Source organism: Bos indicus x Bos taurus, chromosome 2 (assembly GCF_003369695.1).
Source record: "Bos indicus x Bos taurus breed Angus x Brahman F1 hybrid chromosome 2, Bos_hybrid_MaternalHap_v2.0, whole genome shotgun sequence".
Classification (NCBI taxonomy): domain Eukaryota; kingdom Metazoa; phylum Chordata; class Mammalia; order Artiodactyla; family Bovidae; genus Bos; species Bos indicus x Bos taurus.
In genome coordinates this window covers 111,845,428-111,861,244 of record NC_040077.1, presented here as the reverse complement: position 1 = coordinate 111,861,244, position 15,817 = coordinate 111,845,428, and the positions used below count along the sequence as shown (strand labels likewise).

General features: G+C 44.6%; 1 protein-coding gene across 1 annotated transcript in view; it reads left to right on the top strand.

Annotated features, from left to right (window-relative positions):
• Nucleotides 1-632: 632 nt before the first annotated feature.
• Nucleotides 633-15,817, top strand: part of AP1S3 (adaptor related protein complex 1 subunit sigma 3) — a 67,752-nt gene continuing 52,567 nt past the window's right edge. The window contains exon 1 of the mRNA XM_027514737.1: nucleotides 633-782. Within this exon, the coding sequence (XP_027370538.1) occupies nucleotides 672-782 (111 nt within the window). The 5' untranslated portion in view covers nucleotides 633-671. The remainder of the gene's footprint in view (nucleotides 783-15,817) is intronic.

Sequence of the window (15,817 nt, the reverse complement as noted above, 5' to 3'; positions counted from 1 at the left end):
TACACACACATACACACACATACGAAGAAAAAAAACAACTCGGTGGCAAGAGATCGCTTCTGGTTCCGGCTCTACCAAATGCTTCCTCCCTTACGTGGTTCAGGAGAAGACAACCAGTGACACTTCCCGCCGCAAGTGTCTGGGGAAATCTCTTAGCCAGATCTGATCAACGTTTTCGGAATGAATGAAATCACATTCACGGCGCGGGTGAATCAGAAGAGTAGTTTCTTTCGCGCTCCCCGCGCAGGGCTCCTCAGTGCGGAACCCGCAGAGCCCTTGGTGCTCCGCGCACCGCAGGTCGGGCCGGATGCCGAGGTCTGCGCGCAGGTGTATTCGCACCTAGGGCCGCCCGCGCGGCGCGGAGCGGGGCGGAGCCAGCTGAGGCGGGGCGGGGCCATCGGAGGCGAGGTGGGGCGGGAGGAGAGAGGAGAAAGAAGGGAGTCGGGAAACTGGGAGGAGAGGGGGGGGAGAAAGGAGGGTGAGAAGTGATGAGGAAAGGGGAAGAGCAGGAGGAGGGAGAGGACGAGGGGAAGGAGGGAGGTGCGGCGGGTTGGGGGAGGAAGTGCGGTAGGGAGGGAGCAGGAGGAGCGGGAGGGGAGGGAGAGCTGCGGCGGGGGGCGGAGTCTGCAAACTTTCGCTTCGAGGGCATTGTGGGAAGCAGCCATGGTCTGATGTGGGCGCCTCACCTGTCAGCCGCGCCGGCTCCAGCGCTTGCGTCTCGCCCTCGCGTCCCCCGCGCTCGTCCCTCGCCGACCGGGGACGGCGGCGGCCCGGCCACCATGGTGAGTGCGGGAGAGCTGGGCGGCGGCGCGGACCCCAGCGGGTGTGTGCGGGCGCCCTCCCCAAGCACCTGCCGCGCCGGGCCGGGCTAAGGGAGCAGCCCGGTCGCGCCGCGCGGTCCCCCACCCCGCCATCCCGACCCCGGCCCGGGACACCAGGGACTCCAGCTCGGGTCCCTCGCGGCCACGGGGCGCCGCTGCTTCATTCATTCGACCGTTTTTGCTGAGCGCTTAGTCTGTGCCAGGCGCGGTGCCAGGCGGCGGAGACGTCGTGGGGACCCGGTGGAGCCCTGGCTGTTGGCGGCTTATCTTCTAGGAGGAGGATGTGGAAGGAGGGAGATGAGTAATAGACCAGTAAAATCGAGATAACTTCCGAGAGTAAGTGCTGTGAAGTCTCAAGTACAACCGGATGCAGGGATGGAGAGGCAGCTATAAAAGAGGGGCAGGAAGCGAAGGCCTCCTTGAGGAGGTGACATCTGAGCTGTTGGAAGTCCTAGGGGGGCATTGCAGGTAGTGGGAGCAGAGAGAGCAAAGGCCAGAGAGGAGGAACCCTTGCTTCTAGTGGGACAGGTAGTCAGGTACCAGATAAGACATCCTCATAAGCCCAGTTAAGGAGTTTGGATTTTATTCCAACCGAGTGGAAGGGGACCAGTGATCCAGGTGAGAGACCTGGTTGCAGTTGATGGAAGCAATAGCTTCAAGCACCTCTCGATCTTGCCTTCTGTCAGGGTAGTTGGTTTTTTGTTTTTTTTTTTTTTGAGTATGCAGTGGCCTGAACAGCACCGAGTTCCACTTCCCCAGGTGAGCTCACTTCCCAAATCAAAGGAGGAACAAAAGTGATCACACTCTGCACTTGAGTACCCGCTGCAGGCGGAGCAGGAAGGCCCCGAGGGTTACAAAAGTTGATGGACAAGGAGGGCAGCGGAGTGCTGAGCTCCTGGTCCAGAAGATCACAGATGGTGGCTCCTAGGTTTGGCTGCATAGACTGGAGGTGCTATTGTTGTTTGTTGAGGGTTCCTTGTAAATACAGCATGGTGCAAAAAGGAACCTGTAAATAATGGAGCAACTCTCCTGGCTTGCTCAGGTTTCCCAAGGAACACAGTGACGTATGTGCAGCACACTGCATCGTTTGCCTCATGAAGAATGGAATGAGGCCCTGGAGTTTGTGATCTGCAAAAATCTTCCATCCAGAAAGCTGGTACAAGTTCTGGACAACACTTGCAGTGGAGTTTTATTTTTTCTTGCTGGTGTCAATGATGAGTTGATCAAAAATGTGCAGTTTCCCTAGTTTTTCATCAGACCTTGCCCAATGGGAGATATTGATGTTTTTGAGTGCTTGTGATAACCAACTCTACCTTCTACCTTCGTGATCTCAGTTAGTTCTTGCAACAAGCAACCAAATGAAAGTATTATGCTCTTTGCATTTTACCTGCTCTGGCCTGTCCCAGCAACATGGCCTTGGATCATGCCTTGACCTCTCTATGCCAGTTTGCTCATTTATAAAGTAGAGATAATAACTGATCCTAACTCATAAGGCAGTGGTTCTCAAAGTTTGGTCTGGGTACACTTAGGAGTCCCCAAGGTTTTTTAGAGTCCAGAAGGCCAAAACTCTTTTCATAATAACACAAAGGTATTATTTACCTTTTACACATTCATTCCTACATGAGTATACATGATGTTTTCTCAAGGTTAACCTGACCTGGGAGAGTGCAGCAGAGTGAATGCAAAAGCAGTAGGCCAGTCCAGCTGTCTTCTATTGAGCCAGACTTTAAGGAAATTTGCCAAAATGTAAAACAATGCCAATCTCCCCCTTTTTTTTCCTTTGGAAAATATTGTTACTGTTCATATAAGAGTTTCTGTTAATGTGTAACAGGTTGATTATAGTTTTTAAGTGAATTAATAAGTATCTAAATTTTTTCTGTGCTTAAATTCACAATACAGTAAACATCAATACAACTTAAACAAAAAGTCTTTGGGGCTGAATTTTAAAAAATATATATGCATGTTTTGCTTTGTTGTTTCATTTAATTAATACCTTATTTTTATTATTTGGGGCTGAGTTTTTAAGAGTGAAAAGAGTCCCAGGCAGGTTCTGTGCGTGAATGCAAGTGAAAGCTGGTAGACCAGCTTTGCCCATTGTAAGTGCTCAGTGACTGTCACTTCTATCTTTTATTACTGTCATGTGGCAGAGAAGCATAAGTAGCCCTCCCCTTTGCCCAGCATCTCTAGGCTTTTTAGTGAGGATCGCTTTGTTTTTCTTCTGCTTCGTTCCTGACTCTTGCTGCTAGGAAACTGGAAGATGCCCACATCATCCCACTGGTACCTACACACAGAAAATGGTCCTTGGTTCCACTGGGCCAGTGATCTAGATTTCAAGGGCAGAAGTTTCACACACTTTGCATCTAGGGGCAGTGCTTATAGGTGGGTAGTTCTGTTTGCATCAGCTTTGTACTTCTGCACCCTACCTTTGTTTTAGAAATCTCTATCTTGGGAAATAAAGCTAGGGTTATTGTGTTTTCAGAGATCCCCACTGGCTGTGAGCCCAGTGCACTTAAACACTTAACTGGGGAGAATTTACTATTGCATGGTTGCCAGTGTTGATGGAAGAAGGAGGATTTTAAAACTTTGCTCCTTTATGTATTTGTTTTCCCTTGGACAGAGGAGCCTGATGGGCTATCGTCCATGGGGTCACAAAGAGTTGGACATGACTTAGACCACCACCATCACCAAGCAGATATCAGTGAGGATTTACAGGGTGAAGTTTGAAAGGCTTTGGGAACACCCTTAATAAAAATGCATGTGGACTTTGTTTTATGTAGTCATCATGCTTCTGAAAAGTTGAGGTGACTTTTAACATCACATTGTGAACAAAATTGGGAAATTACCCATTGAAAGAATCTCGTGGTGACCCTTTCTGAAACATCAGTAAGCACCTTCTTGTGTTGCAGTTCCAATTCTCATAATATATGTTATTATCTAAAGTAAAATAGACTTATGTTAAAAAAAAAGTCAAGGATTTTTTTATGTGATTTTGTTCTTGACTTGAGAGAGAGACCTTCCCAAACTGAACTGTAAAGTTATTCCTTTATCAGAATTCATGTTTGAATCAGCCTAAGTCCTTCCTTTTCCTAAATAGGGTAATTCCAAGCTTCCATGTGCATCATAATCTCGTTGTATTACAGAGAAATGGGAACAGTGAAAAGGAGTTGCCAAGAGTAAGGGTGGAGATATCTAACTCTGAACCTGGAGACCCTGCTGTGAGTCCCCCTCCCTACCCGATGTATCATTTTTATTGTCTCAGGTTTAAATAAATTGTAACTAGCATGTATTGTTGTTTTGGTTGGTGGTACATATCTACAATGGAATATTTCTCAGCCACTAAAAGGAATGAAATTACATCATTTCATTCCTTTGGCATGGACCAAAGGCATATACATTCCATGGAATTCTCCAGGCCAGAATACTGGAGTGGGTAGCCTTTCCCTTCTCCAGGAGATCTTCCCAACCCAGGGATTGAACCCAGGTCTCCTGCATTGCAGGCAGATTCTTTAACAGCTGAGCCACAAGGGAAGCCCAAGAATACTGGAGTGGATAGCCTGTCCCTTCTCCAGGGGATCTTCCCAACCCAGGAATTGAACTGAGGTCTCCTGCATTGCAGGCGGATTCTTTACCAACTGACCGATGACGGAAGCCATAGCTTTACAACACTGTAAAGCAACTATCAGTTTAGTTCAGTTGCTCAGTCGTATCCTACTCTTTGTGACCTTGTAGACTGCAGCATGCCAGGCTTCCCTGTCCATCACCAACTCCCAGAGCTTGCTCAAACTCATGTCTATCGAGTTGGCGATGCCATCCAACCATCTCATCCTCTGTCATCTCCTTCTCCTCCTGCCTTCAGTCTTTCCCAGCATCAGGGTCTTTTCCAAGGAGTCAGGTCTTTGCATCAGGTGGCCAAAGTATTGGAGTTTCAGCTTCAGCATCAGTCCTTCCAGTGAATATTCAGGACTGATTTCCTTTAGGATTGACTGGTTGGATCTCCTTGCAGTCCAAGGGACTCTCAAGAGTCTTCTCCAACACCACAGTTCAAAAGCATTCTTCAGTGCTCAGCTTTCTTTATAGTCCAACTCTCACATCCATACATGACTACTGGAAAAACCATAGCTTTGACTAGACGGACCTTTGTCAGCAAAGTAATGTCTCTGCATTTTAATATACTCGCTAGGTTTGTCATACCTTTTCTTCCAAGGAGCAAGCACCTTCTAATTTCATGGCTGCAGTCACCATCTGCAGTGATTTTGGAGCCCAAGAAAATAAAGTCTCTCACTGTTTCCATTGTTTCCCCATCTGTTTGCCCTGAAGTGATGGGACCAGATGCCATGATCTTTGTTTTTTGAATGTTGAGTTATAAACCAACTTTTTCACTTTCCTCTTTCACTTGCATCAAGAGGCTCTTTAGTTTTTCTTCACTTTCTGCCATAAGAGTGGTGTTATCTGCGTATCTGAGGTTATTGATATTTCTCCCAGCAATCTTGATTCTAGCCTGTGCTTCCTCCAGCCTGGCATTTCTCAAGATGTACTCTGAATATAAGTTAAATAAACAGGGTGACAATATACAGCCTTGATGTACTCCTTTCCCGATTTGGAACCACTCTATTGTTCCATGTCAGGTTCTAACTGTTGCTTCTTGACCTGCATACAGATTTCTCAGGAGGCAGGTCAGGTGGTCTCGTATTCCCATCTCTTGAAGAATTTTCCACAGTTTGTTGTGATCCACACAGTCAAAGGTTTTGGCATAGTCAATAAAGCAGAGGTAGATGTTTTTCTGATATTCTCTTGCTTTTTCTATGATCCAGCAGATGTTGGCAATTTGATCTCTGGTTCCGCTGCCTTTTCTAAATCCAGCTTGAATATCTGGAAGTTCAGGGTTCATATACTTTTGAAGCCTGGCTTGGAGAATTTTGAGCATTACTTTGCCAGCATGTGAGATGAGTGCAATTGTGCGGTAGCTTGAGCATTCTTTGGCGTTGCCTTTCTTTGGGATTGGAGTGAAAATTGACCTTTTCCAGTCCTGTGGCCACTGCTGAGTTTTCCAAATTTGCTGGCATATTGAATGCAGCACTTTCACAGCATCATCTTTTAGGATTTGTAATAGCTTAACTGGAATTCCATCACCTCCAGTAGCTTTGTTTGTAGTGATGCTTCCTAAGGCCCACTTGACTTCACATTCTAGAATGTCTGGCTCTAGGTGAGTGATCACACCATTGTGGTTATCTGGGTATGAAGATCTTTTTTGTGTAGTTCTTCTGTGGATTCTTGCCACCTTTTCTTAATATCTTCTGCTTCTGCTAGGTCCATACAAAAAAAAAAGCAAAAAGCAAAAAAAAAAAAAAAAAAGCTTTTTACATCTAAAGAAAATTCCAATTTGAGGGTGAGGAAGCCTCTTAACAGTAATGACCACACTCCTCTGAGTGTGATCTGACTGCTGGCTAGTACCTACTGTGGGTAGAGGGCTTGGGAATAGACACTCTGTGATGTTCTGTTCTCCCAAGAGGGTTCATCTACAATAGGCCCTTCTCATGTGTCTCCCAGCAACACCAATGAGACTTGTATTTACCCCTCACTGGGATTGTTACTTCTGAATTCCCATGACTGGTTTTGTGACAAATACTGTCAACAGCTTACAATTTTTGTGTGGTATTTTATTAAAAACAGAGGGAAGGAAATGGTCAGCTGATTGTGTATTTGCCGCAAATACACAGCTGCTTTTAACATCTGTCCTTTCAGGTTCCATGAATTATTTTATTACAGATTAAGACATAAGGATAAAATAACCCCTAACACAAGTAAAGAAACCTCCTGTGGAAACTTCCCTGGCGGTCCAGTGGTTATAACCCTGTGCTCCCTGTGCTGGGGAAATAGGTTCAATATCTGGTTGGGTAACTAAGATCCTACATGGAAATAAAAAAAAAAAAAGAATCCTCCTGAGTCCTCAAAGATTAGCATTCCTTGACATCTCTATAAATCGTTCCTTCAATTTTATTTTCTTGTTACTACGCAGAGATTCTCCCAGTGAGCTGAGGCTTCCCTGAGGTTCCTTCTTTCCTGGAGTCTATCTTTGCGTCTCTGACAGTCTCCCTTTCTGGTGTATCTAGTTTTACTCTGATGAAATTCTTTCCCCAGGAGAAATTCCCTTTCCACGGTGTGAAGCCCCCAAATCCTGTGATGTTAAAGAATGCACACAGAGATCAGAGGCAGACGCCCCTAAAATCCTCTCTGAAGTGTACTGAGCTGTCTTGCCAGCATTCTGAGTAGCTAGAGAAAATGAACTTCTTGCTAACATGGAATAACTTAAGAATTTTAACAGTGGAAAGGGGGTACTGAAAATTGTTTCGATTAGAAATGAAATGCGGCTGACCATTATGAGGAAGCTGGCCTTCAAAAAATCTCCCACAAAGTCCAAAGTCTGAAAACTTCCCAACAGGAAGAACTGGGTTCTAGCTCTCTCTAAATGGTTTTTGAAAACTGCCTGGGGAAAAAGAATATGACCACTCATGAGTCCCTCAGTGTGATAGAGTATAGACCTATATTATATTCAGTCGAGAACACAGGCGTGTGGGATTCTGTGTTTTATGTCCTTGTATCTTCTCTAGCAGGGCTTCTGGGCTGGTAAGAATGGTGGGTGTGTGGCAAGTTTCAGTGGCCAGTGAGATGCTCCAGGAGTCTTCCTTCCATGCTGGGCCTATTGAGGAGGAACTAAAGTCACATGTGGTCTGCAAACTGTGGTGCGTCTGCCCTTTGTATAACCACCCTTGTCAAGGGGGGGACTTCTAGAGATAAAAACAATCCATCCAGCTCATTGTAGATTAAAAGTTTTTTTTTTTGCATTAAAACATCAATGTATTTGGGTCCAAGATACAAAATTCACATAAACTTTAAAAATAAAACCCTAAGAGATAGCTTGTTTCTGACTAGTTTGTTGTTGTTCAGTCACTAAGTCATGTCTGACTCCTTACAACCTCATGAACTGCAGCTTGCTAGGCTACCCTGTCGTTCACTATCTCCTGGAGTTTGCTCAAACTCATGTCTGCTGAGTTGATGGTGTTATCTAAGGATTTCATTCTCTGCTTCCCCCTTCTCCTCCTCTCCTTAGTCTTTCCCAGAATCAGGATCTTTTCCAATGATGAGTCAGCTCTTTGCATCAGGTGGCCAGAGTATTGAAGCTTCAGTTGCTTAAGGCTAACCCTCCAGGTATCACACACCTACCTGCCTTTTCTGCTATTACAGTTATTTGGGAAGAGAAATTTGAGACAGTGTTCTAAGGCAGATGTCTGAAACATCTTTTCTGTAAAGGGCCAGACTGTAAGTATTTCAGGCTTTCTGGGCCCTATATAGTCTCTGTCCCTATTACCCAGCCCTTCTGTTGCAGAGTGAAAGCAGCCATGGACAAGAGGCAAATGGCTTTGATTGTGTTTTAATAAAGCTTTATTTACCAAAGCAGGTGGGAGAGCCAGAATTGGCCTGGAGGCTGTGGTTTGATCTGTAGACTCATGTCCTACCTCAGGTTCCATTAATTCACTCATGTGTGTAGTTTCCCTTTGTGGGACTGCACTGCAAGACGTGCAGAACTTCCCCAACCAGGGATTGAACTCGTGTACTCTGCCTTGGAAGCACAGAGTCTTAATTACTGGACCACCAAGAAAGTTCATTCATGTGTATATTTGACAAATATATTGAACACCTGCCCTACGACAAGCAATGTTTCAGGCAGGACTAGCTATGTAATTTTTGGTGTGTGTGTGCGTGCCAATTCACTCATTCTTGTCTGACTCTTTGTGGCCCTTTGGTCTGTAGCCCACCAGATTCCTCTGTCCTTGGGGATTCTCCATGCCAGAATACTGGAGTGGGTTGCCATGCTCTCCGCCAAGGGATCTTCCTGACCCAGGGATCGAACCTGCATCTCATGTCTCCTGCTTTGGCAGGCAGGTTCTTTACTACTGGCGCCACTTGGGAAGCCCATAATTTGTGGCACTCAGTGAAAAATGAAAATGTGGGAGCCCTTGTTCAGAATTTATTGGAAATTTCAAGATGATGTCTACAGAGCATTAAATCAAGGATGGTGCCTTTGTGAACCTATGGCCCCAGTGTCCACAGAAACCAGCCCTGGATCTGGGCCACAGAAGTTCTATTGAATAACCCGGAAACTCTCCTGGAGGCCACTTTCTGGGTAGGGTGGTGGGTGAGGGGAGTTCTGTAAGCTTTTTTAATATGTATTTTATATCAAGCACACAGAAGAGAGTTATACTCCCAAAGCATTTGTTCGTCATCATCTCATTTTTACTTCGTGAAAGTTGTAGGTGTTTCCCAGGCAGGTGGCGCAGGGACCCTAGCAGTGTTGGTTTTGGTGGCTCCGTCACATCCTGCCACCCTGTCCCTTCTTGTCCTGAGGTGGTGGGGCCATTCGTCCAGCTGCCTCACACTGCGCTTGGTCACTTCCTGTACACGTTCCGGCTGGATGGAGAGTTCAGGGCCGTATCTGTGCCCCCGCATCTGCTGTAGATTAAATCCTCAGGTTAGTGCTTCTGCTACTGATGTCACGTTTGCATGCCCATGGAGCCCTGGGCGCAGGATGCCATGTCTTCTCTAGCCCCTCCCAGTTCTGCCTGATTGTTAGGTATAGTGTCACTTGTCAGCTTAGATCCTGTACATTATTTCCCCATTTGTGTGAAATCAGGACACACATATGCCTACATACAAATAGCAAACTTCCAGAAGAGTATGCTAGAGACACTGATTGTTTTGGGGAAGAACTTTTAGCATCTGGTGTTGAAAAAGATTCCCTTTTTATTGTGTTCTGTTAGATCCTTTAGTTTTTTTATATTTGAATGTAATACCTTTTAAATTATATGAAATGTGACTTCAAAGATATTTCCATTTATATTACTTCTTCAGCAAAACTCTATTTTTCCCCGTGTTTTATAACTTCTTAAGCTTGGGTGTGTCTGGAATTGGGAATGAAGCAGAATAAGTTTCCTTAAAATACACACACATGGACACAGATGCATATACACACACATACATGTACACACACATGCGTGCACACACCCAGACACTTTGTTCTTTTCTCTTTAAGTTGGGCTCTTGGCCAGGCTTCCAGGACCCCTCTTTTTACCTTGCATTTGAAGGAGAATTGAGAATAGCTGAGGGGAAAAAAAGTGATCCAGCTTTCTCACTGAAATGACTCTGAAAGCTTCTGGTAATAAGATAAAATATTTCCAGTCACTTCAGCAGACGGAAGCATTAAAGCACAGATATGTTTGTCTGATGGTCTCGGGTTGGCCTTGGTGGAACGTTCTAGCAAGATTGAGAAGTCTTGTCTCTGAAAGAGTCAGGAAGGATTAGTCAAGGCTGGAACCAGATTCAGATGATCAGGGGATAGTTCAGCCCCCAGTTTTAGTGTCTGCTGCCCATTCACAGCTTCCCTTGGCTTCCTTAAATATCAGGGCAGCAACTTTTCCTTATGCAGGTGAAGCTGCTTTAGGCCTGAAATAGATAAACGTTCAAGTGTCAGAACTTCCTTGGGCTTATATACATGTTGAGCTACACGTTCCTGTGGGGGTGACATGCATACAGCGTTTCAGGAAGGCTGTCTGCATTCAGTTCTGAAGGCAGGTATGGGACATGGGTGTGATGTGATTGGAGGAGAATGTGCTGAGGCACCCAGCCTTGGGCCCGTGTGTGCAGGCTTCGTAATCTGGGTTGCTGTGCTCTTTGCTGTTGTAACTGGGCCCACTTCCTAAATTTCCCTGAAGATTGAGTGAGCCAGTCCAATCCTGGCACACATTCCATCAGTGGTAACCAGGATATTTTTAAAAGAAATAGGAAAAAGCTAAGGAAACACTTAAAAATAGATTGCAGAGACTGGGGAGGTGGGAGAAGGTAAGGGCTGTGCGTGTGCGCGTGCTCAGTCGCTTCAGTCATGTCCAACTCTTTGCGCCCCTGTGGACAGTAGCCTGCCCAGGCCCTCTGTCTGTGGGATTCTCCAGGCAAGACTACTGGCTACTGGAGTGGGTTGCCATACCCTTCTCCAGGGGATCTTCCTGATCCAGGGATTGGACTTGCGTCTGTTATGTCTCCTGCATTGGCAGGCAGGTTCTTTACCACTAGCGCCATCTGGGAACCCTTGAAGGTAAGAGTCACTGTACAATGATATCATATTAAAAATGTGGTTCTAAACTCAGTGTAGGACTTCCCTGGTGGTCCAGTGGTTAAGACTCTGCCTTTCAATGCAAGGGACGAAGGTTCGATTCCTGGTCAGGGAACTAAGCCTGCATGCCACAGCTACTGAGATGGCACTCCACAACCAGAGAGAAGCCCATGTACCACAACTAAGACTCGACACCACCAAAAATAAGTAAATAAAAAACAAACAAACAAAAACTCAGTGTATGTGTCTGAAATAAGTACTTGCCCTCAGTTTCTTTGTAAGAAGACAAGTTCTCGATTCTAAGTGCCCTGAGTATGAGTCCTACCTTTATAAGTGTGTTTGGCCTCAAGGTTTGGATACCTTAAGAATTCAGAAAATCTAGCCTGTGTTGACAATCTTTGCCAAAACTAAAGGGAAAGAGGGAGGCTTGACTGTATAACAAAGCAGGTCTGTCTCTCAGATTGAACCCAAACTTTCAAAAAATATGGTTGTACCATCTCTTAAATTTTGTTCACAACTGTCCACATGATTGTCAAGGTAGAAAGGCCCTGGGGACAGACTTTTAATGAGTGCTGAGTAGGCTGCAGCAGGAAGAAAAAAGATGGTCCTTAATAAACATTTAAGTGGTCATTACCATGCAGGGCGCTGAGTTTAGCATAATGATAGCCTTCTGAACAAAGTTGTTCCTGACCACAAAAAAATTCACATTAAGCAAGATCAAATAAGCATCACTATGAAATATGAATAGGGTCCCAAGTTGTTAATGTTTCATTCAACTTCAAAGTCATATTGAAAATTGCTTGGACGTTCTCCTCCCTGTTCCTAGGATCTTTTTTCTCCTTGAATGATTTGAAACAGAACCAAAGGCCTGTCTGCCTATCCGAGAGACTTCAGGAGAGAATCTAATTAGGAACATATTGACTGTAAGACAAAATTTAACTACTGATAGGTATTGTTGATAGACGCTAAGTTGATTACTCTGTCAAGAGGAAATGATAAATGAGAAAAGAATACATGAATCACTTTTCAGAGTTTTTTTTTTCTTCTTCATCTGTTAATCCTTGTGTTCTTAACTGGGGAGGTTATTAGAAAAGAAAACCCCGCCAGTATCTGTTTCTTGATTCCAAGAAACTTGTGGTGTTGGGAAGAAATTTCTTGCGTGCATAGCAAACCTAGATGAGTATGCTGCTGCTGCTGCTGCTGCTGCTAAGTCGCTTCAGTCATGTCTGACTCTGTGCGACCCCAGAGACGGCAGCCCACCAGGCTCCCCTGTCCCTGGGATTCTCCAGGCAAGAACACTGGAGTGGGTTGCCATGTCCTTCTCCGATCCATGAAAGTGAAAAGTGAAAGTGAAGTCGCTCAGCCGTGTCCGACTCCCAGCGACCCCATGGACTGCAGCCTACCAGGCCCCTCTGTCCATGGGATTTGCCAGGCAAAAGTACTGGAGTGGGTTGCCATTGCCTTCTCCGAAAAGAGTATGGGAATATATAATTAAGCTCTCAAGTATGTCATTCAGATTACATAATTGCTGCAGGAATTCTGTGGAGGAGGACAGGGGAGGGGCTCATGGGAGAGACAGGTGTGGGGCTGAGGCTGGAAAAGCAGGTGACCCTGCCATTAGCTTTTCAGGAAGACTGCATATCTGGTATATATGTGAGTGGGAAAGGGTTAATAAGGAGACAACACAGAAAGGTAGTATTAGGAAATTGAAGTCCTGGAGGAGGGCTTGCTGAAGGTCTGCCACAACAAACTGGTTTCTTATTGATTGTCCCATCTCTAACTCTGCCCTCTAGTCACCCCCGCTAAGAAATTCTTTATCCAGTATTATCAGAATGTATCCAGTATTATCAGAATGACGTTTCTCATGTAGGGACTTTCTAGAAAATGAAAATGGATGAACTTTTTATTTTAGAGTTGAAAAAATATCTTCCTTAAGTGTTTAAGGAAATGGGTCAAAAGTAGCTTGAGGCTTGTCCAGAGTCAGGAGGAACCTCACTTCACTTAACTGCATGGTTTTGGAGGTGACTTGCCTTCTTAGCAGACAAGAAACAATGTTACTGAAGTTGCAAGTGTGTTACAAGGGATGTGTGTGTATGTATTAATATTTTGTCTCTGAATGGGCTAGTGTCCTTGTGTATCTCTAAGAAACCATCTGCTGTTACCTTTCTTCATTACTTTAATGAATGTTTTGAAAATTAAAGCTTATTTTCTTTAACTTTTTATTTTGTATTGGAGTATAGCCTATGAACAATGTTGTGATAGTTTCAAATGAACAGAGAAGGGACTCAGCCATACATATACATGTATCCACTCTCCCCCAAACTCCCCTTCCATCCAAGCTGCTGCATAACTTTGATTAGAGTTCCATGTACTATACGGTAGGTCCTTGTTAGTTATTCATTTTAAATATAGCAGCATAAATTTGTCAATCAGCAATATGTGAACCATGAACTTCCTGATGTTCAAGCTGGTTTTAGAAAAGGCAGAGGAACCAGAGATCAAATTGCCAACATCCACTGGATTGTAGAAAAAGCAAGAGAGTTCCAGAAAAACATCTATTTCTGCTTTATTGACTATGCCAAAGCCTTTGACTGTGTGGATCACAATAAACTGTGGAAAATTCTGAAAGAGATGGGAATACCAGACCACCTGATCTGCCTCTTGAGAAATTTGTATGCAGGTCAGGAAGCAACAGTTAGAACTGGACATGGAACAATAGACTGGTTCCAAACAGGAAAAGGAGTACGTCAAGGCTGTATATTGTCACCCTGTTTATTTAACTTATATGCAGAGTACATCATGAGAAATGCTGGACTGGAAGAAACACAAGCTGGAATCAAGATTGCCGGGAGAGATATCAGTAACCTCAGATATGCAGATGACACCATCCTTATGGCAGAAAGTGAAGAGGAACTCAAAAGCCTCTTGATGAAAGTGAAAGTGGAGAGTGAAAAAGTTGGCTTAAAACTCAACATTCAGAAAATGAAGATCATGGCATCTGGTCCCACCACTTCATGGGAAATAGATGGGGAAACAGTGGAAACAGTGTCAGACTTTATTTTTTTTGGCTCCAAAATCACTGCAGATGGTGACTGCAGCCATGAAATTAAAAGACGCTTACTCCTTGGAAGGAAAGTTATGACCAACCTAGATAGCATATTCAAAAGCAGAGACATTACTTTGCCAACAAAGGTCTGTCTAGTCAAGGCTATGGTTTTTCCAGGGGTCATGTATGGATGTGAGAGTTGGACTGTGAAGAAGGCTGAGCACCGAAGAATTGATGCTTTTGAACTGTGGTGTTGGAGAAAACTCTTGAGAGTCCCTTGGACTACAAGGAGATCCAACCAGTCCATTCTAAAGATCAGCCCTGGGATTTCTTTGGAAGGAATGATGCTAAAGCTGAAACTCCAGTACTTTGGCCACCTGATGTGAAGAGTTGACTCATTGGAAAAGACTCTCATACTGGGAGGGATTGGGGGCGAGGAGAGGGGACGACAGAGGATGAGATGGCTGGATAGCATCACTGACTTGATGGACGTGAGTCTGAGTGAACTCCGGGAGTTGGTGATGGACAGGGAGGCCTGGCATGCTGCGATTCATGGGGTCGCAAAGAGTCGGACACGACTGAGCAACTGATCTGATCTGATCTGAAACTCCCTAACTATCCCTCCCCCCTTCACCCAAAACCATAAGTTAGTTCTCTAAGTCTGTGAGTCTCTTTCTGTTTTGTAAGTTCATTTGTATCATTTATTGTTAGATTCCACATATAAGGGATATCATACAATATTTCTCCTTCTCTGACTTAACTTCACTCAGTATGGCAATCTCTAGGGCCATCCATGTTGCTGCAAATGGTATTATTTCATGATTTTTAATGGCTGAGTAATATTCCATTGTATATACGTACCACATCTTTTTTTCATAGAAGCATTAGGCAAACATCACTAGAAAGACAGAAGAGCATGGTGCTTCGAAGGACTGTTGGGACTGGAAGATAAGGGACTTTGGTTCCTGTACCCAGCCTTGCGAATAACCATGACCTTTATTTACCAGATTACCTAACTCTTTGGAGACAGTTCTCAGCTGTTACATGAGGTGAGCATGGGCCTGAGAAAGAATCTTAAAAATCCTTTCTGGCTCTCACAGTTTGTATCGAGCTACAAGAAAATTGTTTGTCTCCCCAAACCCAGTATACATTATTTTCTGCACGTGTCAGATTCAGAAGCAAGGCTGGCCTTATTCTAAATCGTTGATCCGTATGTTCTTATGTTGCTGATGATCAGGATCTGGGCTTGTCTTAAGTGCAGCCTGCAGGTGGGGTTGTCATGTACCATGAAGGCGCAGCAGCTGTACCAACAGAGTTCATGTCACTGCATATGGAGTCATTGCACTGCTGGCCCATCAGTTTATGTGTGTGTTTTAGGAACAGGAGTAAGTGCAGTTTGGGCTTCAATCAATTCAAGTGTGAAAGAAACACAGCATTATTATTTTGCTCTAGGTACATATTTACTGAATACCAACTGTGTCCTGTACTCGGAATTGGAGATGATTAAGAGAGAAGAGACAGAAATGATTATGCTTCTGATTCCACAGGGAGGGAAAATGTATAAATAAAGCAAGTTGCGTGCTACCCTGAAGTATGGATTTCTTTTAAGAATGTTGAAAATAGAGATGTAGTCGGGAAAGGACAAAGTACATGGGGAAGTGTAAATTTTATTGGTGATTCTGAAAAGGTGTTATAGGCTTGGTTTGGTGAAGAGTGTATTTCAGGCATTGGGAAAGAAGGAGGAGCTGGGGTGTGAGAAGGATCCTAATAAGATGTGTTTCAGTTCCT